Source organism: Triticum dicoccoides, chromosome 7B (assembly GCF_002162155.2).
Source record: "Triticum dicoccoides isolate Atlit2015 ecotype Zavitan chromosome 7B, WEW_v2.0, whole genome shotgun sequence".
NCBI classification, from domain to species: domain Eukaryota; kingdom Viridiplantae; phylum Streptophyta; class Magnoliopsida; order Poales; family Poaceae; genus Triticum; species Triticum dicoccoides.
Genome location: NC_041393.1, coordinates 40297399 through 40319316, shown reverse-complemented (window position 1 = coordinate 40319316; position 21918 = coordinate 40297399). Strand labels below are relative to the sequence as shown.

At 43.3% G+C, this 21918-nt stretch overlaps 2 protein-coding genes across 3 annotated transcripts; both read left to right on the top strand.

Moving 5' to 3' along the window:
• The first annotated feature begins 2921 nt into the window (after positions 1 to 2921).
• LOC119336642 lies at positions 2922 to 5538 on the top strand. Its single transcript, XM_037608696.1, has 6 exons — positions 2922 to 3211; positions 3554 to 3681; positions 4213 to 4304; positions 4404 to 4559; positions 4629 to 4763; positions 5270 to 5538. The coding sequence occupies exons 1-4, from the start codon at positions 3067 to 3069 to the stop codon at positions 4408 to 4410; spliced, it is 372 nt and encodes a 123-aa protein (XP_037464593.1). The 5' UTR covers positions 2922 to 3066; the 3' UTR covers positions 4411 to 4559; positions 4629 to 4763; positions 5270 to 5538.
• Positions 5539 to 5689: 151 nt separating this feature from the next.
• Positions 5690 to 10487, top strand: LOC119336641. Of its 2 annotated transcripts, XM_037608694.1 has the most exons (9): positions 6861 to 6898; positions 6977 to 7065; positions 7194 to 7389; positions 7645 to 7735; positions 7827 to 7886; positions 9156 to 9245; positions 9340 to 9399; positions 9842 to 9943; positions 10157 to 10487. In XM_037608694.1, the coding sequence occupies exons 5-9, from the start codon at positions 7847 to 7849 to the stop codon at positions 10258 to 10260; spliced, it is 396 nt and encodes a 131-aa protein (XP_037464591.1). In that variant the 5' UTR covers positions 6861 to 6898; positions 6977 to 7065; positions 7194 to 7389; positions 7645 to 7735; positions 7827 to 7846; the 3' UTR covers positions 10261 to 10487. The 2 variants fall into 2 exon arrangements, with proteins under 2 accessions (XP_037464592.1, XP_037464591.1); XM_037608695.1 differs by having other exon boundaries at positions 5690 to 7065.
• Positions 10488 to 21918: the final 11431 nt, after the last annotated feature.

Sequence of the window (21918 nt, the reverse complement as noted above, 5' to 3'; positions counted from 1 at the left end):
CGTTCGTGCGAGCTAGGATAAGCGTTCCAGCCAGAGTCCCTGCGAAGTGGAGTTCACCACCGTCTTTGTTGTTCCGCTGCTAGAGTTATTCCGCTGATTCGAGTTGTTTTGCTGCTTGCATAGAGCAACTGAGGATGGCATAGTGTCGCCGTGCCGATGTTATTCATTGTAATATCGAAGACCTTGTATTCATATTCATGTAATAATAGAAAGCTGGTTTGTTCTATGCTAAGCAGTGTCATATTCCAGAAGACTTCTCCTTGTTCTATGGGCTAGAATATGGGGTGTTCCGGTTTCTCTGAGCCGGGGTGCCACACCAAACAAGCAGAGACAGCCCTAGTTCTTGCAACACCTACCACAGTACTACCAGCTGCACGACTTACTCGTGCGTCAACTGAGCTAGCAGCATGTTCCCAAGCTCCCTTGCCACCTGACACTACTTTCCAAGAACTCTTGACACAAGACGAGTTGGCAATATCAGATGAACCTTGTGAGCTTCAACAGCAAGAAGGTAGTTGCTGGAGTCAAGTTACAGTTGCATGCTTCTTTATATGTAGTCTCATAGTTTGATGTACACTAACACTTCCTATGTTCATTGTTGGACTAGCACCTAGGCGCAAGAGGAAACAAAACATCGGGGATAATGCTCGATAGGTTAACTAAATCTAGAGGAGGAAGAATGGAGATCCGTTTTGAGGCAGGTTTAAAAAGGCCACGTGATGCTACGGAGTCAGCCAAGTTAGTACCAGAGGCAGCGGTTGCCGTTAGGTGTCATGTACGTATCCTCCCAACATGGATTCAGTACAGGAATAACAAAGATGAAACCCATTTCAACACCTTCCTTGACCATTTATCTGTAAGTATGGTTATGTATGGAAACTAGTAATATCGTCTTGCTCTATCCCATACTTTCTAGGTTGCTGATAATGAGACTCCCATAATTTTCAACAGATGAGGTTGAAATTGGATAGCCAAGATGATGCAACCAGACAAGCTTGCACCCATGTTTTCAAGTCTGCTCTGTGACAGTATCGGTATAACTTGAGGAAAACTCACTTTGAAAGCAAGGCTAACAGTGAACTTTCCCAAACATCTCCAGTGGAAAATATATTAGATGAAGACTGGAGGGGCCTTGTTAAACACTGGTCTGATCCGAAGTATCAGGTACATTATATATATGTGATCAGATCACATGTTGAAGTCCTATTTACGCATGTGCCACACCAATCTATCTTCTTGTAGGTGAACTGTTCAAAAAACAAGGCCAACTGTATGAAAGTGAAATTCCAACAGATGACAGGATCTCGTAGCTATATTGCACACTACGAGGCTCTTGTAATTAGCTGTTGTTCACTCTTTTCGCTGTACCATATTATCATATCTATATTGACTTGTTCGAAATGCAGAGGAAAGCCCGCAAGGACCAAAAAGTACCTGAATCAAATGTTGTGGAAATCTTCAAGGACTGTCACACCAGCAAGAAGAAGGGCATGACTATACCAGTCAAAGCCGCTGTTGTAAGTCCTTAATCCTCATGCCTTTTAACTACTACTTACTCTGACTTGTGCCTTGAACTGCATGGTTTGCAGCCAATGTTTATTACTCTTTTCAATTTTATACACAATTGTCTTAGCGTATCATTGCACGTTACAAGGTTTAAAAGAGAGGAGTGATGTTCATTTGATCTTGACCCGTAATCTAGTCCCGTGCTGGACTTGCCCACACAACGTTACAATTGTCTGTTTGTCTGTTCTCAGTTGTTTTGTGATATGAATGATGTCATACTATGCTTACCGTATTATAAACTTCGTCTCTTTATCCTTAGCCCTCAATACAATGTGAAGAAATAGACAATACATTAGCGATGGTACATGGTCATATGTTTGGAACCTAGTTTTATTATGTACTTTGCAATAAAATACAACTAATATTTTACATGGGTTCACCAGAATAAGTTCTGTATATAGACCAAAGCTATTTTGTTTGGTTTTGCTGCCTCCTTAGTATCTTCTGTTCTGGTACTACTAATGTAAAACCTCAACTTTTCAGCGAGCTATGGAAAAAATGGTGGAACCGCCACCTTCTGAAGGTGGCGAGGCAACTATAACCGCAATGTCAGCTCTTGTTGCAGTGGGTCAGTACCTGTCCACTAACAGTGCCAAAAGCACGTTCCTGCGTAATACTGGGTTGGTTGTTAAGGCAATATCGTCCAAACTGCCTCATGATCAAGATATGCAAGCTCAAAGCAATGTTGTATCTGCGCTCCAGACACAAGTCCATTCCCTAACAGAGCCCTTTGTGAAACAAGGAGAGACATTGTTCGATGTCGTCAAGATCTCTACTCCTAATGGACGACTTGGTGAATAGTCTGCGCGGTTTTTTTCGCTGTTTTTTTTCGTCATCCTCCCACCTCCGTTTTTTTTTTGTCATCCTACTACCACTTTTGTCTGGTTTTTATCTTCATCCTCCCAGGCTCGTCAGATCTCAATCTGGTTCATCTCCCAAAAGACGCCCCAGCCCCGAGAGGAGCCGCCGCCGCCATCGGGGAACGAGAGGAGCCGCCGCCTGCAGGTGCGGAGGAGCGGAGCTGGCCGGGTTTGCGGGGGAAGCCGGCGCGGGCGAAGCCGGCAGGCCGGGTTGCGGGGAAACCGGCAAGCCGGGCAGCGGGAGCCGGCGGCCGGGAAGCGGCAGAAGCCGGCCTGCATGGGGTGGGAGCCGGTCGAGGCACGAGAGCCGCGAGGAGGCCGGCGCGAGGCTGGGGAGCCCGCAGCCGGAGCGGGGGCGCCCAGGCGGCACAACGAGGTGGGACCGCGGGAGCAGCGCGGCACCGGGCGGAGCAGGCGGTGACGCAGCACCGCGGGGGCGCGCACGCGGAGGTGCAGGTGCCCCCGCGCGCGGCGGAGCAGCGAGGGGCCGACGACCACCACAGGTGCGCCTCCCTCTCCCTCGAGACTCCAGCTCCCCAGCGGCCATCCCTCCTTTCCCCCAAGTCCACGACCACTGCTGCTTCGAGGCCGAGGATACCATCGGGTAGTAGCTAGCTCAGGTCGGGGTCACAGTCCAGCAATGCAAGGAGCCAAGGAGGGTGGTCCAGCCGAGAGAAGGATGTTGCGAGAGGGGATGAAGCGGCAGTTGCGTGGCCGTGTTGAACCGAGCTGGTTGCCAGAGCGGATGGAGTGGTGGCTGCACGGATTCCTTATTGGAGGTGCCGGTATGCACGCATGCCTTCTTGATTTTGTACCTGCCTCTTTCCTGACAGGATTTTGACTCTGCCTCGACGTTCTTCTACTTTGTGTCTGTTCAGAATGATGCACTAATGCAAGTTTCGTACACATGCTTTTATTTTTCCTTCTTCGTATGCCTATCTGTGAATCTTGTGAGCCATGATTGGCATGCTGCTGTGTATGTCATTCTGTCACTTATATTGATTCTTGTTGAGGCGCTACCGCCACCTAATTTTTTGAATTTATGCTAGAAATAACAAACTAATACAGAGAGAATGTACAAATTTATTACACATGATTTAGGGCGATAATCTATATATTTCCTGCAGTACCTTCATATCCTCTGCTGCAGCAGATGCAGATGGAGCACACCGTGGGATATCCCCATCCACCACGGTCACTGCCGTCAAGGGCTTCTTCATGGATCTGGGACGCCATGGACCTGCAGCTCCTCAAGGTTTGGACTTTCTACTGAACCATCGTGTCCATCATGTGTAGAACACGATGCACTGTTAAGTCAAGGTTCAGGGCGACGTATGCCGTAGCCCCATATGGCTTTTCCAATGCAGGACCTTCTACATCTCTGCATATCGATCCACCAAGTCAAAGTTAATCTGATATGTTCAAGTTAACCATGGATCAATTCTGGAATACTTGTTAGTTGATGTTGTAGGCAGTTCGTCTCTGGAGTTACACGATCTTTTCTTGGAGTAGTACTCCCTTAAAATATTTGATCTCTTATCTATTAAAATAAATGTTAATAGAAAAGACATCTTTGGTCTCAAGAATTAGTACTACTCCCATTTGTATTTTCTAACCATATTTTTTATTTTCAAATAACATCAAACCTATGTCTAGATTGTATATTACAGACGGTTGTGCTGAAAGAACTCATAGGATTTTCATGGTTGTGCTTACTAGAGCATCAAAATTTTGTTGTTATGCTGCTGTAGACCTTCTGAACATCTTTAAGGTGTTTTTGCCTCAGGTTCTTGTACCCCAACCTCTCGGACCCCTTGAACGGGGAGGCGGCTTCGCTGATGACGCGCGACAAGAAGGCATACAACCAGAAAGTCCAAGGTATGGTCTGCAACAACACCTCTCTCTATTGTGCTTCTATCTGTTCTGTGGATTAATTCAGAATGTTGCTCATTATGGTTTGATAAAAAAAATGTTCAGAATCTGATGCGTGACGATCAGATGGTCAAAAAAGTGACATTGTGTGACGATCGGATGGTTCTTCAAGCTCCCAGCATGACGTACTCTCCATCTCTTGTCTCTTTCGCACGGCGGGGCAGAGGGATTTGGTCGAGGACCGCAGCATCGGCGACCCAGGTATCTTCTTCTCCACTATGTCGATCATGGGCCCTTTGTCTAATCTGCAATGACACATGGCATTGACAGGTACAAGCACGTGGCGGCGTGGCGGCAACTGGGATGCACATGAGGCTACTGTTCTTCTACCGGTTCACAGCGTCCATGTGACACCGCCGAGCCCTTCATTTGCGTCCTCCTGGGAGACCACCATGCAGCACCAAGGTTAAAAAAAGCCCCCTGTTGTCTCCCTTTCAGTTGAAATATATCCTTTTACATGCGCAGGTCATAAGTTTGTGATCTGCAAGGTTTATATGAAAAAGGAATTCCAATTATGATAAGTTGTAGCTTTGATACCAACTATTAGACTATGTGTGCTCCCTGATTTTCCCGTCTGATTTTCCAGTGACTGCTCTCTGATGTATTTCTATTTCCATATGACAGAGTAATTAGCATTTCTGTTTTGATATCTCCCTCCTTAACTGAGTTTGTGAGTGATTTCAGCTCCATGAAGAAACCTCAAGTTTGATATTGCTTACTTATTTAACAAATACCAAAGCATGTCCATATCTTCAGATGGAAGCTATATACTCTAATTGCGGAGATTTTCTTTCTTTGTTAATCTCTTGAATAAGTTGGACCAGCTGTATATCTCTTTTTACACCACGATTTGTTTTTCATGTTGGAGTAGATATTGGCCCTCTGATAATACTAATATTGGTCCATTGAAGGTACTAATTTCAGAAAGATCATATGGGTGCATACCAGTATCAACTATTAAGGGAGCAAAGTAATTACTTGTCGTTCCTTATTGTTGTGAAAGTTCATATTTATTTGCTATATAGATGCTCTTCATAGACTAACTGTGGTTTAAAATTCAAAATCCTTTATGTCTCTTTGTTATTATTTGGTTCAGTACCTGCTACGTTCCTATGGCTGGCTGCCCTTAAGTAGTTAAAAATAACGATGGCTCTTCGACATTATTGATTGTCTGATGTCTTTGCAGGTAAGAATATAGATGATAGGAGAATGGGGGAAGATATAAATGCCTTGAGTGAATAAATAAATGGACGATTCATGGGGCTTCACTAATGGATAGCATCACACTGTCACCTGAAATTGCTTTAGTGTATACACCCAGGGTATGTATATGGAACTAGCTACGTGAGTCATGTACTCATGTTTGAAATATATTATTTCCTGATGAAGGTGTCATAGCTTTGGGTGGACGTAAGAACATGCTTGGAGGTGATTGGTAATTTAAGATTAATCTTTGTTGCAACATAGCTTCTTGCCAGGAATTATCGGAACATTTTTACCAAGTAATTGCTTTTTTTTCTTTGAGCTGTAGTTTGTTAACCAACTAGATGCACCATTTTTGACAAAGAAGGCCCCTTACTGTCCATTTTCTTTGCATCCTCGTGCGGATTTTTACACGCCCGTTTTCTGTAGCAGGCGCCTACATGCTCATGTTAGAGTTAATGGAGGATGAAGTGTGACCGTACTATCTCCTTGTGTCTACAACGACGTGTGCCAGTACTGTCTCCTTGACCGGCTCCTTAGGCTCTCCCTGTGCGGTAGCGGCTCAATCTCCGCGGTGCCGTCGAGGAGGAGGGGCTGGGGCAACCGTGTCTGGTGCGCTCTCGCTACTCATCGACCTTGCTGTTACTACCTCATCCTTGAAGCCATGGGTGGCCTCTAATTTTCCCTTTGGAGTGTTGAATGCAAACTGCAAAAGTAGAGCTGGTTGGCTAGCTGTTGATTTGATCAGGGGATAGCATATGAAGTGAGTAAACAGAAAGAAAGTGAGCATCCAAGCAGGAACTGCAAATGCTCTATTTTAGTCAAAGCATGGGAATGTGCACTAGGGAAAGGTCAGCTCTTGCAATATCATTTTCATGATACAGTGATCAAGTTTCTAAACAATCCTTGCAGACATGCCTTCCAATAGTATTTTATTCCATGGTCCATATTAGTATGTCATTTCCATGATACAATGATTTACTTTTTAGTTGTATATGCCTCCAAATTTGCTTTACATGTAACCATTGTAGAGGATTATAATGTGATATTGTGATCTACATGAAGAGTGTAGACACTACTATCTATTTCAAATTTTTTCAAATTCAGACTTCAGTGTAGATGTAGAGCTGCATGTGTGCCAATATGACTTACATTTGAATATAGGGAAAGTAGTGGCTGAACCCCACCTTGGTGCACCCACGCAATAAAACATACCAAAACATTTAATTTTTTTTTGAATATATGCACCTTGCTTTTAAACTCTCAACTAGATCCACTCATCTTTGGTAATGCTTGCAGAGTGTGGACGCACAAAAAACGGTTGAGTACTTACAGATGTGAGATCTTACATACACCCTTATATATTTATGTTCGTGCCAATTGACCTGCTTTCTGCCGAATCTGTTCTAATATAGGCATGTATAAGTAGCACAATCGTGGTGCGCGTGTGAAGTCTAGAAGCGGATGGGACAAAGTTGGGGAAGTTGTCTTAGCTTGTCTAAAGGTTAAGACTTCTCTTTAATTTGTACACTTCTAGGTTATACTGTGATTGAACCATTCCTTTAATATTACTTTCTTCCAGCTATGAAGTACGGAGTATGAACTAATACTAAGAAATCTTTTTGTACATAGGTTGATGTCCCGGGCAAGACGCAGTACCTCATGTTTGTCTCTTTTTGGGACATGCTGCAACACATGGGCAAGTTGGAGATTGGAGAAGTCGATTGGGGGCTTGAGGCATGAGAGGATACCATGAGAAGGGCAGTCAGGAGGAAGCCTAGAGTCTACATTCAGCACCAAAGCCTGCACCATAGCAGAGAACAATGATGTGAGTCTGGTGACTGATGTTTCTACCTGAAGAACATATTTTGTTCTTCTCTTCCATGGGGTTTGCTGTTCTTTACCAGTTCATTTTAATTAGGCCTTTAAGAAAACAATTCTTGTCCTTATTTTTTATATTTGCCGGTCTTTTCCTCTCTCTAAGTGTGCTACATGAAATGTGAATGTAAGATCTCTCACAACTATTTCTTTCTATTCTTTTTTATTCTAATCTCCAGTCATTGTTCATGCTTTATTACTACAGGAATGCAAGGTATATTATCTAGAAAATATATCGCTTCAACCTAATGATCCATGATGGTGTCAGCTCGATTTGATTCTGAAGGCTTCCTTTGGTTAGTAATTCACCTACTCTTAATCATTGCCTGCAATTTGTAAATCAACCAGACTTTAAGTAGGTTCTGACTGGTTCTTTTGCTTTATCAGCTCAATATAGGGATTGTGACATGTTTGGGTGGTCTGCAATGTGGACTTGTACATTTCAAGGTATATAATACTGATGATTGTTACACTAATATGTTACATAGGCAATGGTACTGCGCCTTTCTCACCCATATACCTATGTCTTCTAGGCATAGCCGGTCCCAAGCCCGGGTAAAGGAGGAGGGTTGTGATAGGCTTGGCGAGCCAACGTAAAAACTAGCCAGTCCCATAGGTATGAAACCCATTTGAGCGAGAATAGTACTAGGATGGGTGACCTCCTAGGAAGTCCTCGTGAAAGGGTTTCATATCTAAGGGTTGTGATAGGCTTGGCGAGCCAACGTAAAAACTAGCCAGTCTTTTGGGTATGAAACCCATTTGGGCGAGAGTAGTACTAGGATGGGTGACCTCCTGGGAAGTCCTCGTGAAAGGGTTTCATATCTAGCCTACCCCAACTTGTTTGGGATAAAAGGTTTCGTAAGTGAGAGTAAGTGGATTAGTGACCCCCCAATCAATAGAACATGTATGATCTGTATATGCTAGCTAGAGTACAACATATTTTTGTGAACAGGAGGGAGTAGAGATGCATATTTAAAAGAAATTTTGCAAGTTTTTGTGGCATTATATTCCAAATTTTTAGTCATTATATTCCAGATTTTCTTTTGGCATGTGTTGTTGTGATGTGCAGCGAATAGGCATAGGGGAAATTAGAGCAACATGGCTGGTGAACAAGAACATTGACAGTCATGTTTTGACATGAACTCACGCCCATGTTGGGAATCTTCAAACGTGCGCCTTTTTTATTGAGGGGATTTCAGGTTGAACGAGGGGTTTGAGGTATCCAAAATGTATCGCAGCAGTATCCCAGGAGTACCGAACATTATTTTCTTTTTTTCAAATAAAAAAATCAAGAGATACTTACGGGATACATATCGGGGCAGTATCCGGCTGGATACATGCACTTTCTGAAGTATCCACGCAACGTAGATTGAGGCAGGAGAGGATACCATTAGAAGGGTAGTCAGGAGGAAGCCTAGATTCTACATTCAGCACCAAAGCCTGCACCATGGCAAAGAATAATGATGTGAGCCTGGTAACTGATGCTTCTACCTGAAGCACATATTTTGTTCTTTTCTTCAATGGGGTTTGTTTTTCTTTACCATTTCATTTTAAGGCCTTTAAGAAAACAATTCTTGGCCTTATTTTTTATATTTGCCTGTCTTTTCTCTCTCTCATTGTGCTACATGAAATGTGAATGCAAGATCTCTCACAACTATTTCTTTCTATCATTTTTTCTTCTAATCTCCAATCATTGTTCATGCTTTATTACTACAGGAATGCAAGGTATATTATCTAGAAATAGATCGCTTCAACCTGATGTCCATGATGGTGTCATGCTCGATTTGATTCTGGAGGCTTTCTTTGGTTAGTAATTCACCTACTCTTGATCATTGCCTGCAATTTGTAAATTGACCTGACTTTAAGTATGTTCTGACTGGTTGTTCTTTTGCTTTATCAGCTCAATATAGGGATTGTGACATGTTTGGGTGGTCTGCAATGTGGACTTGTACATTTCACGGTATATAATACTGATGAATGTTACACTAATACGTTACATAGGCAATGGTACTGCGCCTTTCTCACCCATATCTCTCTATACATATTTCTCCACTTATTAGTGACCCCTATAACCAATAGAACCTGTATGATCTGTATAGACTAGCTAGAGCACAACATATTTTCGTAAACAGGGGAGAGTAGAGATTCATATTTAAAAGAAATTTTGCAAGTTTTTGTGGCATTATATCCAAAAATTTTAGTCATTATATTCCAGATTTCTTTTGGCATGTGTTGTTGTGACGTGCAGCGAATAGGCGTAGGGGAAAGAGCAACATGGCCAAGCAAGTGTTGAGTAAAGAACCATGAGAATAAACTGAGTTTTTGATTTTCTTTTTTGGGTGCACTTTTAATGTTGCATGGACTGAGCATACACTGATTTTTTTACTTCTTCCATCGTGTAGCTACAGGACCACAAACTAAGTCCCCCTGTCCTACCCTCTCATCCGCGCAGTTGTCGCCGACTACGCGTGTGCCTCCCGTTGTCACCACTGACTCGCTTTACTGTAAGAGTGTTCATTCCGTAATCGCCGTGAAAGATATCTAACCTCTAATATGAGGTTGTAAGATTACTTTGGTTAAACTTTCTATTTACCCTCTTTAGGACAATTGTATATGCCATTTGGTTATTCATGTACACCCGTATGACTTATGGCATTTCTGGATTGTCAACAGCCCTGATCTGATTGTTTGATGTACTTATATCATTTTCTTTTCAGTCACCTCTTCATCCGAGCAGGGGTGGCGAGGGAACATAAATGGTCGTGGTGAAAGTCGATTTAGTGCATCAAGGATTGGAGGTTGTGAGATTTGCAAGAGGTGATGAAGCACAATTTGTTATCGTGCCTTATAACATATATAGCAGTCGATGATGAGTACAAGCATAAGATGGTTGACAATCTGTAGAGCATGAGACATACCTTTGCAGTCTGTAAGAGGATCAAATAACATGTTTTGTTGACAAGGATTATTTTGGAATTTCTATATAACATGCATGTACAATATGTTAATGAAGCTACATGAATGGTCGATGCTCTGTTCAAGACTTCTCGAGTAGAAGTGTGTATCAGTTTATCATTTTCATCTTCCTAAATAAAACCATCGATGTTTAACATGATTTATGGATATCTGGTTGTAGCTTAGCAGGCTTGAGGCTGCTGGCGCTTATCAAGATGAGTTTGGAAATACCCAGTTGAGAGGCGGGGGTTATCGGGTTTGTGTGAGGGGCGTGTGACGTCACCAAAACATCGAAGATGGTGGCGGGGCTATATAGATGGTTGGGGTTTCTGGCGGCTTGGGTTGGGCGGTGTTGACACATGATTATGCAGGTGTAGGTGGTCACCAGCATCAGAGATGGTAGCAGGGTTTAGAGGAATAGCCGAGGGTGGCGGATGCTGGGGTGGGGTGGCGGCGACAGACGATTAGGCAGGTGGAGGTGGATGGGTCAAAGGGTGTGCGGGGTCACGAGCATAAAAAATGGTGGTAGAGTTTAGAGGGATGGTCGGGGGTGGAATGGAGGAAGAAGGCAACATTGGGAGGAAGAAATTAATGTTATCTGCGAATTGCAACTACATGCTGCCACGTTTCATTTGCATAATTCATCCCGGACAATCGTAGAAACCTAAAGAAATATGTGCAACCATGTCAGATATCTATTTGGCTGGATAGAGTAGGGAGAGTGTAGGGCGAAGCCTAGGATGGTCTGGATTGTCGCCGCCTTCCACAGTGACTCATCTTTTAATCGCCGCTGCTTTTGGATGCAGCCGTCGTCATGAGTAAGCGGTCTATGGGGAAATACGATGTGAAGGAGAGAGGGTGTCATGGAGAAGGTGACGTGGGTGTCATCCAGTTTTAAAGGAGGGGGATCCATGAAGAAATGTCCCGGTATGATGGAAAACCGAGCATGAAGTGGATATTCTGGTAGGAAAAGGGAATGATGCAACATGGGACGGGTTTTTGGGTAGGGGCAAGCATTGGGGATAACAGGGCGCATAGTCTGGATAACGACATTTCTTCCCATATATGGGTTGGATTTGAGGAAGCAAGGACTGTCCAAACGATTGAGTTTTGGGGAGCCCACTGGCACCCATTTGATGCCCGAACACACGGAACATATAAGGAAGACATGAGCTTCGACCTTGCCAAATACCTTAATTATTTGTTTGATTTATTTATATACATTGTAGCCCGTAGCAACGCACGGGCATTCTACTATGAAGAAGGTAAGTCATCTCCCATGCATGAGTGACAACTACCAGGGTCATGAAGAAGGTAAGTCATCTCCCATGCATCAAATTTATTTGGAATTGTGCAGCTTCAGATTTGCAGAAATTATGATTGAGCACTCTATCTATATAGTTCAAAACTTAGTTATGTATATCGCAAGGGTAACCAATTAAGTTGGTATACTTTCATGTATTTTGGAGGAGTAGCTCAACAATGGCTCCGCGAGCTCTAACAGGCGTGGTGGGCTGCCAACGACCTCCACATAGTATTGCTTAAATCGAATGCAACCACTAGATTCTCATCACTAACTCTGTGAACTGGTAGAAAGTGGTCAGGTTGGGAAAGGAGTAAACGGAATGCTACTAAATTAGTGGGCATTTGGGCAACACCTAAAGCATTGGGCAACACCTAAAATGGTTCTGATAAGAATTTCGTACAAGAATAGGTGGTTGTAAATATACAAGAATAGGTGGTTGTAAATATGTTGAATTGTTCATGGTGGAGTTGTTGTATAGTCACCCAACAACCATGATTTACAAAGCTTAAGGGACTATATAAAGGCCAAACACTTGGAATTCAAACAAGCTAGGTTCAAAATGGTGACTTTGAGTTATTATTTATGTTGTTTGGCTGGCTTATTTGATGCCGAAGTTCTATGAGGATACGTGTGTTTTTAAATTTTGCTATTGGATTTCACTTTTTTTCTTTATCTCTGCCAGTTCTCCTTTTGAGAGCGGAATTATTATAATTTGTCTATGGACCAAATGGTTCGATCAGGATGTGTCAGATCGGTTTTGAGAAGGCAAGCACATAAGTCGCTCGGCAAAACAAATTTGTTGTGTAGATATTGATGTACTACAGATCCATTCATGTATTTTACTAATATGCATGGCTGGATATTAGTACTTGTGATACGTGAGGCACAATGTAAGGTGAAGTAAAACATGGTGAACATGGCTTCGTGACGGTGCTGGCGGAGAAGATGTCAGGGGCGGTAGGGGACATGTTATAGAAGATGTTGATGGCAACGGCGGCGGAAATGGCCAACTGTGGTCCCTCTATGCCAACGTGAATGAGGCACAAATGGGGTTCCTGGGCGCTAGCGAGACGGAGTCCGATGGGTTCCATGGAGCAATATGATGCTGCGGCAATAGCGTATCAAGGTCCATTTCCAGTCGTGGAAGAACTGATGAATGTTATATGTGTGATTCATTCATTCGTTCGTTTGATCCTCCTATATTCCATTCGAATCAGATTCATTTTTGTTTGCACTTACACATGGTTTGATCCTCCCGTATCCCATAGTTTGCCAGGAAATTGCATAATGCAATGAAGTTTCTGGTTGTAGTATCTTGGAACATTGTGTAAAGAGAACAAAATCCTCCAGGTGTTATCTTTAACTAATGGATAACAACAATGGGCATGCTTTATCTCTTCAGCATAATAAAGCAGCAGGTGCTTTCTTGCACTTGTGATGTCGTGCATAATGAAGAGTTATATGCCTTTTGACCACTTTGTTTATTTTGTGCATCAGGCCTGATAAGTCCATCTATGTATACATTGTTGAATTATATTTTTAATAAAAATATATTGCAAGTGAAGTAGATTTCAATTATTTTTAGTCTATTACTAGCTATATATTTTTCCATACATATATATTTTGGCATGCATTATATTTACGGATGCACGGGCAACGCACGGGCATTTTACTAGTATGCATGGTTTTGAAACCAGACTATCAGAAATTTGCTATGTTGTTCAGGAGCCTAGGAGAAATGAAGGCGAGGGTTATTGTGCTCCATTGGACAATACAGCATTAAAACATAATAGTCAGGTCAAATGAACTGAGCTTCTGAACTTCTGGTGGTGCATTTATCTGCTAGACTGTTAAGTTTTATGCCAAACTTCCTTTTGTTATATAGTTGTAATTTGTTTTGGTGCGATACAAAATTTATTCTTAACATGCAGCCACCGGCTGAAGAAAACAGCAAGCCATTTTTGTATAGTGTAGGGTGTTCCCTATATTTGCACTGGTGGCGATCTTTGATGCCGGGTGGATGTAATCTGTGCAATCGCCTTAATAGCCTAGCAGTAGTTTCGGCCTTATTTATTTCCTAGTCTTCTTTTTTCCTGGTTTGCTAGTGGCCACAACAACCATGGGCCATATACGGGTCGTAGGATCCATGGGTCTCCTACGGGCCGTAGGATCCATGGGTCTCCTATGGGTTGTCAATAAATGGGCCTCCAACAGGGCAGTAGAATCGGTGGGCCTCGGGCCATCAGATAAATGGGTCTACATGGCCAGTAAACGGGCATAATTGGTATCGGCCCAGACGGTAACGGGTCGTTAACAGGCCGTAGGACAACAAAGGCTTAATTCTGTCACAAGCATAATGGGTCATTAATGGGCCAGAATATAGGACGGGCTGGAAACGGCACAACGGGTTAACAGGCCAGAAACGGGCCGACTCTTGCCATGGGCCGAATTTGGCCCATTAGGGTAACAGGCCAATAACGGGCCGATTTTTCCATGGGCCGAATTTGACCCATTAGGGGAATAGGCCAGTAACGGGCCGGAAGTAATCGAGGGCCGAAAAGGAGCCCTAGAATGTATGGGCGGTCAATAGGCCGAAAGCTAACATGGGCTGGAAACGGCCCATGTAAATCACGGGCCATTAATGGGTACAAAAAAAATTGATGTTCATTATGGGCTAGAGTCACTGTGGACCTGTAAAGGGCCGAAAGATACGAAGGCCTCATATGGGCCGAAAGACATCGTGGGCCATACATGGGCCGGAAGTGAAATGGGTTGGTGTTATATTCGATGGCCCACATGACGTTGTTGGGCTGATTTCCTTTAGGGCCTAACGGGCCGTGAGTTACCGGGCCGTAAAATGGGCTATTTGCGAAGAGACCGTTAACAGACTTTTCATGGGCCAGCCCGTTAACTTTTGACCAAGTCAAACGGGCCGGCTTTGTAAGCTAAATGGGCCAGTGGTGGGCCATGGCACGTGTTGACATATCATAGGCGCCTATCTGACCCACTAACAAGCTGACACATGTTTCATCCGGCCAATAAGAATTTTACATGTGGAAATTTCCCATTAGTCGGGGCTGTTAACGAGTTATCGGATCCAAAACCCGACCCGATAGCTTAACGGTGTTCCGTTACGGTGGATGCCACGTGTTGGTCACCCTTGACGAAAGCACTTCTGTGACGCGCGATTTATCGTCATGGAAGTGGACACTTCCGTGATGATAATTTTGGTAATGTCATGGAACACTTTTACGACAGCACAGGTATGACTATCTTGATTCTGTCATAAAATCGCCATGGATGTACATGCATGACAGAAAACGTGACCTACTGTGACAAACACGTATCATCACAGAAGTGTATTTTTTTTGTAGTGTCCATAGCCCGTTGATACGCCTAGTTGATGTGACACTATCTTCTCCTTTTGTCTTCTCCACAACCACCATTCTATTCCACCTATAGTGCTATATCCATGGCTCACGCTCATGTATTGCGTGAAGATTGAAAAAGTTTGAGAACATCAAAAGTATGAAACAATTGCTTGGCTTGTCATCGGGGTTGTGAATGATTTAAATATTTTGTGTGACGAAGATAGAACATAGCCAGACTATATGATTTTGTAGGGATAGCTTTCTTTTGCCATGTTATTTTGAGAAGACATGATTGCTTTGTTAGTATGCTTGAAGTATTATTGTTTTTATGTCAAATATTAAACTTTTGTCTTGAATCTTTTGGATCTGAACATTCATGCCACAATAAAGAAGATTACATTGATAAATATGTTAGGTAGCATTCCACATCAAAATTCTGTTTGTATCATTTACCTACTCGAGGACGAGCAGGAATTAAGATTGGGGATGCTTGATACGTCTCTAATGTATCTATAATTTTTGATTGTTCCATGCTATTATATTATCCATCTTGGATGTTTTATATGCATTTATATGCTATTTTATATGATTTTTCGGACTAACCTATTAACCTAGAGCCCAGTGCCAGTTTCTGTTTTTCCCTGTTTTTGAGTTCTACAGAAAAGGAATACCAAACGGAGTCCAATTGATCTACCAATTTTTGTGGAGATTTTATGGACGAAAAGAAGCCCCGGGAGTGAAAGAGTTGGGCCAGAAGAGTCCCAAGCCATCCACGAGGGTGGAGGGCACGCCCTACCCCCTGGGGGCACCCCCTATCTCGTGGGTGACTCGGAGACCCCCCTGACGTGAGACCGATCCCAAAAATTCCTATAAATACAGAAACCCCCGAAAAGAAACCTAGATCGGGAGTTCCGCCACCGCAAGCCTCTGTAGCCACCAAAAGCCAATCGGGACCCTGTTTCGGCACCCTGCCGGAGGGGGGAATCATTACCGGTGGCCATCTTCATCATCTCGGTGCTCTCCATGACAAGGAGGGAGTAGTTCACCCTTGGGGCTCAGGGTATGTACCAGTAACTATGTGTTTGATCTCTCTCTCTCGTGTTCTTGATTTGGAACGATCTTGACGTGTCGCGAGTTTTGCTATTATAGTTGGATTATATGATGTTTCTCCCCCTCTACCTTCTTGTAATGGATTGAGTTTTCCCTTTGAAGTTATCTTATTGGATTGAGTCTTTAAGGATGTGAGAACACTTGATGTATGACTTGCGTGGGATATCTGTGGTGACAATGGGGTATTCTATAGATTCACTTGATGTATGTTTTGGTGATCAACTTGCGGGTTCCATGACCTTGGGAATCTATGCATAGGGGTTGGCACATGTTTTCGTCTTGACTCTCCGGTAGAAACTTTGGGGCACTCTATGAAGTTCTTTGTGTTGGTTTGAAAAGATGAATCTGAGATTGTGTGATGCATATCATATAATCATACCCGTGGATACTTGTGGTGACATTGGAGTATCTAGGTGACATTAGGGTTTTGGTTGATGTGTGTCCTAAGGTGTTATTTTACTACGAACTCTAGGGATGTTTGTGATACTTATAGGAATAGCCCAATGGATTGATCGGAAAGAATAACTTTGAGGTGGTTTCGTACCCTACAATAATCTCTTCGTTTGTTCTCCACTATTAGTGACTTTGGAGTGACTCTTTGTTGCATGTTGAGGGATGGTTACATGATCCAATTATGTTATTATTGTTGAGAGAACTTGCACTAGTGAGAGTATGAACCCTAGGCCTTATTTCGAAGCATTGCAATACCGTTTTCACTCACTTTTATCTTTAGTTACCTTGCTGTTTTTATATTTTCAGATTACAAAAACCAATATCTGCCATCCATATTGCACTTGTATCACCATCTCTTCACCGAACTAGTGCACCTATACAATTTACCATTGTATTGGGTGTGTTGGGGACACAAGAGACTCTTCATTATTTGGTTGCAGGGTTGTTTGAGAGAGACCATCTTCATCCTATGCCTCCCATGGATTGATAAACTTTAGGTCATCCACTTGAGGGAAATTTGCTACTGTCCTACAAACCTCTGCACTTGGAGGCCCAACAACATCTACAAGAAGAAGGTTGCGTAGTAGACATCATGGCAGCAGCTTGCGCTTGGGGTAACTTTTGGTAGGTCGCTCGTGGTCGTACTCCTTGGTACCCAGGACCTTGGTCCACCTTTCATCAAGCGTATCCTGCTCAGCTTTGAGCTGCTGCTGTTTATTATTCAGGCTTCGCGCTATGATGATGAGCTGTCACTTGAAACATTCTTGTTCGAGAGGTTCCTCTGGAACAATAAAATCTTCGTCACCGAGGTTAACATCCTCTTCGGAGACTGGCATATTATTGATGTCTTCTGAATCTTCGTGATTAGTGTGTTCGGGGCTATATTAACCCTCCTCCCTCTCATCTTTTTCGGATGTGGGCTCGATGGGGTATTCGGGATCTTTGGCATCATCCAGAGTCTCATTGTCTCTGGTACCAGTATTACTATCCTTCGCCCGATGCGATCGTGTGCGGCGTTGCTGACGTCTGCGCTTTGGTGGTTTATCGACAGGCTTGTCCTCATCAGGTTCCTGATTATCCTCGTCGTCTTCTTTATCAAGAGTGTCTAAGTCATAGGTTCAAGTGGCCGTCCAACGCCCTGTGATGGGTGGGACTTGGCATGATTCGGCGTTGGCATCGTCGTCCATACTGTCGATGTCTTCAGACGCGTAGTCTAGCATGTCGGTTAAATCCTCGACAATGGCTATTAAGTGGGTGGTGGGCGGGTCATAAAATTCCCCGCTCCCAGCCCCCAGCCCATGCTGGGTGCAGTTCGGAGGCAAGGCTTCCGTAATGGCGAGGGATCGCATCAATCCTAGTGCTTCGTCTAGGGGCGAAAGCTGGGTGATAGTCTGCGAACCTGTGGGGCTAAGTTCGGTGATAGACACCTGATCAGGCCCGATCGACACAGACCTTGATAGTTAGGAGCTATCGTCCAAAGGCGAGTCCAAAACCGCATCTCGGTCTCCAGTCAGAAGTTCCATGGTATAAGAGAGTCCGGCGGGGGTGATTCCCCCGTCCTCAGACGATACTACCCGCTCCGGATCTAGGGCCGAGGCAGGTTTGAGTGTCGACCCCTGGACGAGATCTAAGAGCGGATCCGAAGAGCTTCCTTCATGGGGGCAGGGGCGGCAACCGAGGCCGTGAACCCTGCGAAGACCAGATCTCCTTGGATGTCGACGATGTAGTCCAGGTTTCCAAACCTGATCTGGTGGACGGGGATGTAACTATCGACATACTCGAGGAGGCCGGTAGAGTTGGCATGAAGCACGAAGCTGCCGAACACAAAGACCTGTCCGTGGAGAAAGGTTTCCCCGGACGCAGCATCGTTGTTGGTGAAGAGGCGAGCCATCAATCCTTCTATCGACGATACAACGGAGCTCTCAATGAAAGTACCAATGTCGGTGTCAAAACCGGGAGATCTTGGGTAGGGGGGCCCGAGCTGTATGTCTGAGGATCAATGGTAACTATGATCAAAAGGACACAGTGTTTACCCAGGTTCGGGCCCTCTTAATGGAGATAAAACCCCACTCTTGCTTCATTATATTTGATGAGTATAGGGGTTACAAGAGTTGATCTACCTCGAGATCGTAATGGCTAAACCCTAGCTTGACTAGCCTATCAATGTTGTGATCCTGCCTTCGATCTAACCCTCTAGTTTATATAGATACCGGAGGGGCTCAGGGTTGTACAAAGTCGGTTTAACAGAAAGGAAATAGTATATCCGGACGCCTAAACTTGCCATCCACATACGGGAGTCTCTACCGGACACGAGAAGTGGTCTTCTGTCTTGTATCTTGGCGGCCCATTAGTCTGGCCCATATCCAACAGCCTGGACGCCCGAGGACCCCTTAGTCCAGGACTCCCTCAAGAGCCACTCAACATTTTCATCGTGGTCTTCTCCTCGGTATGACTCAATAAAAAGAAAAGAAATTCAGAGAAACACATTGAAATATTTTTGGAGTTTTTGGTTTTTCGTAAACAAGCAAATAAAAAGGGAAAAGCAAAAATGAGAAAAACTATTTACACGGGAAAGCTCCCAACAAGTAAAATAGGAAACAAGGAAATATTTTTGGGTTTTCTTTTTAGTGTTACAACAATTTAAACTAGGAAGAAAAATCAAAAAGAAGCAAGACATATGTTTTTGGATTTTCTGAAAGTTTTTCAAACACATAAGAAGAAAGCGAGAAAATAAATTTAACATGGATAATACAATGAAAAAGTGTGAACACCGACAACTGGAATGAAATGTGTGAACATGAATGTAATGTCGGTGGAAATACGTACTCCCCCAAGCTTAGGCTTTTGGCCTAACTTGGTAATCACCAGTCATAGAAGCCATGTGGTCCTATGTTGATGTGTTGGGGAGCGGGCACCTGAGGGTCCCACTGCTAAGGCTCCTCCTATGTTGCAGCCAGGTTATTCCAGTAAGCAACAACATCGTCAGGCATAATCCTGTATCCGTGCCTGGCAATAGAATCAGACAAAGCAGGTGCAGGCAATGGAGTAATATCACGAGTGTTCTCACTGAAAACTAAGTTATATGGAATAGGAATATCTGGGTAATCGGCAGCAATAAACTGGTGGTGTTCCATAGCCGCTCGATCTAGGTAAACCTTGGGCAAAGGATAATCATGATGGCGTATCTGAACGTTAAAGTGATTCACTAAGCGAGTAGCATAAATACCACCATGTATTTTACCCTTGGATCTGTTAATGTGAAGGCAACGTGCCACAATAGCTCCCAAGCTATAAGTGTTGTCGCCATAAAGTGCATGATGTAAAACAGCAAAGTCTGGAGCTCTAAGTACACCTACCTTCTCTCTAGCAAGTAAGCACTTTGCAATAAATAGAGCAAAATAATGTACACCAGGAAAATGTAAGCTAGTGGCAGTGACACCCGGTATCCCTCTCTCATTCCCACTGTCATAGTATGGTAAAAACCATCAAACTCCACAGGCCTAGGCTCTACCAAACCACCATCAGAAGGAAGCATGCATACGTCACAAAATTCAGTAAGTGGTATTTGATGTGTTTCATCATATAAATTAAACTTCACCTCAGGGGGATTATTCCTAGAATGGAAATGAAAATTTTGCACAAAGGCATTTGTGAGGAGATGATACTGTTCGTATTCAGCAGCGATGAAGTCGGTGAGGCCGGCATTAGTAGCGCATTGTGCAAACTCCTAAAGGATTCCGGCCCCTTCCATGAACGGGTTATGCGGCCATTCGCATGGCCGTAACTCCGCCAATCTCCGGGTATGGTGATCACTGTCAAATGACTCCCCAATAATTCCCTCAGAGTACTTCTTGGAAGCAAACTTCCTAAAAATATTCATCTTTTTCCTATGAACAAAATTCTGAAATTTTTAGTCCAATTTTTTTTTCTCAACAAAACTTCGCAAGATTGGTAGCAACTACTCATATGGATGTATAGAGGCCATAGCAAGCATTCAAACTACTTAGAACTCTAAGAATTCAACATGCAAGCTCTTCTACAGCAGCTCCTAGAGTAGCTAATTATTCAAAATATAAACCACTAAAGCAAAAACTAATTGGACACATGGAAGAGTCACATACCAAGCAACAATCCCCCGAAACAGTTTTGCAAATGGAGCTCCAAGCAAAGAGATCGAATCCGCGGGGTTGAGAGCAAGAACACGAAAGAGAGAGCAATGGTCATTTTTTCTGGAGGTAGTTGATGATGTGGGATGAAGAGACAGGTGAGGGGGGCCACGTGGGGACCACAACCCACCAGGGCGTGCCTGGGGGTCCTAGCGCGCCCAGGTGGGTTGTGCCCACCTGGTGCACCTCCCTCTGATATTATTTGCACCAAAAATTCTTAAATATTCAGAAAGAACATATTAAAATTTTAGAGCATTCTGAGAACTTTTATTTTTGGGTCATTTCTTTATTGCACGGAAAACTCAGAAAACAGACAAGACATGGCATTTTATTTTATTTAACTAAGAAAAACAGAAAACAGAAGGTAGTGCTCACTAAATTCATCGACTTCATACCTCTCAAAAATGATCCATTAATAAGGTTGATCAAATCTTATTAACAACTACTTTCGATTAGCATGAAACCGAAGAACTTTCATGAATCACTAAGTTACCTCAACGGAGATATGAATATCCCCAACAATAAGCATTTCATATTTCTTTTAACAGTAGGTAGAGGTAGTTGAAAACTTCCAATAGTGATTGTCGGAATTTTTTCCATAACATTAATACCATTCACTTGAAATTGTTTGTTCGGAAAGTGCACCGTATGCTCATTACCATTGATATGAAAAGTGACCTTGATTTTATTGCAATCAATAACAGCCCCTACAGTATTCAAGAAGGGTCTACCAAGGATAATCGACATGTTGTCGTCCTCGGGCATCTCAAGTATAACAAAGTCAGTTAAGATAGTAACATTAGCAACAACAATGGGCACATCCTCACAAATGCCGATAGGTGTGGTAGATGATTTGTCAGCCATTTGCAAAGATATTTCATTAGGTGTTAGTTTATTGAAATCAAGTCTTTTATATAAAGAGAAAGGCATAACACTAACACCAGCTCCCAAATCACATAAAGCAGTTTTCACATAATTTCTTTTATTGGAGCAAGGTGTAGTTGGTATTCCGGGATCTCCAAGTTTTTTAGGTACTCCATATTTAAAACTATATTTAGCAAGCATGGTGGAGATTCCAGCTTCCGGTATTTTTCTCTTATTGGTGATGCTGTCTTTCA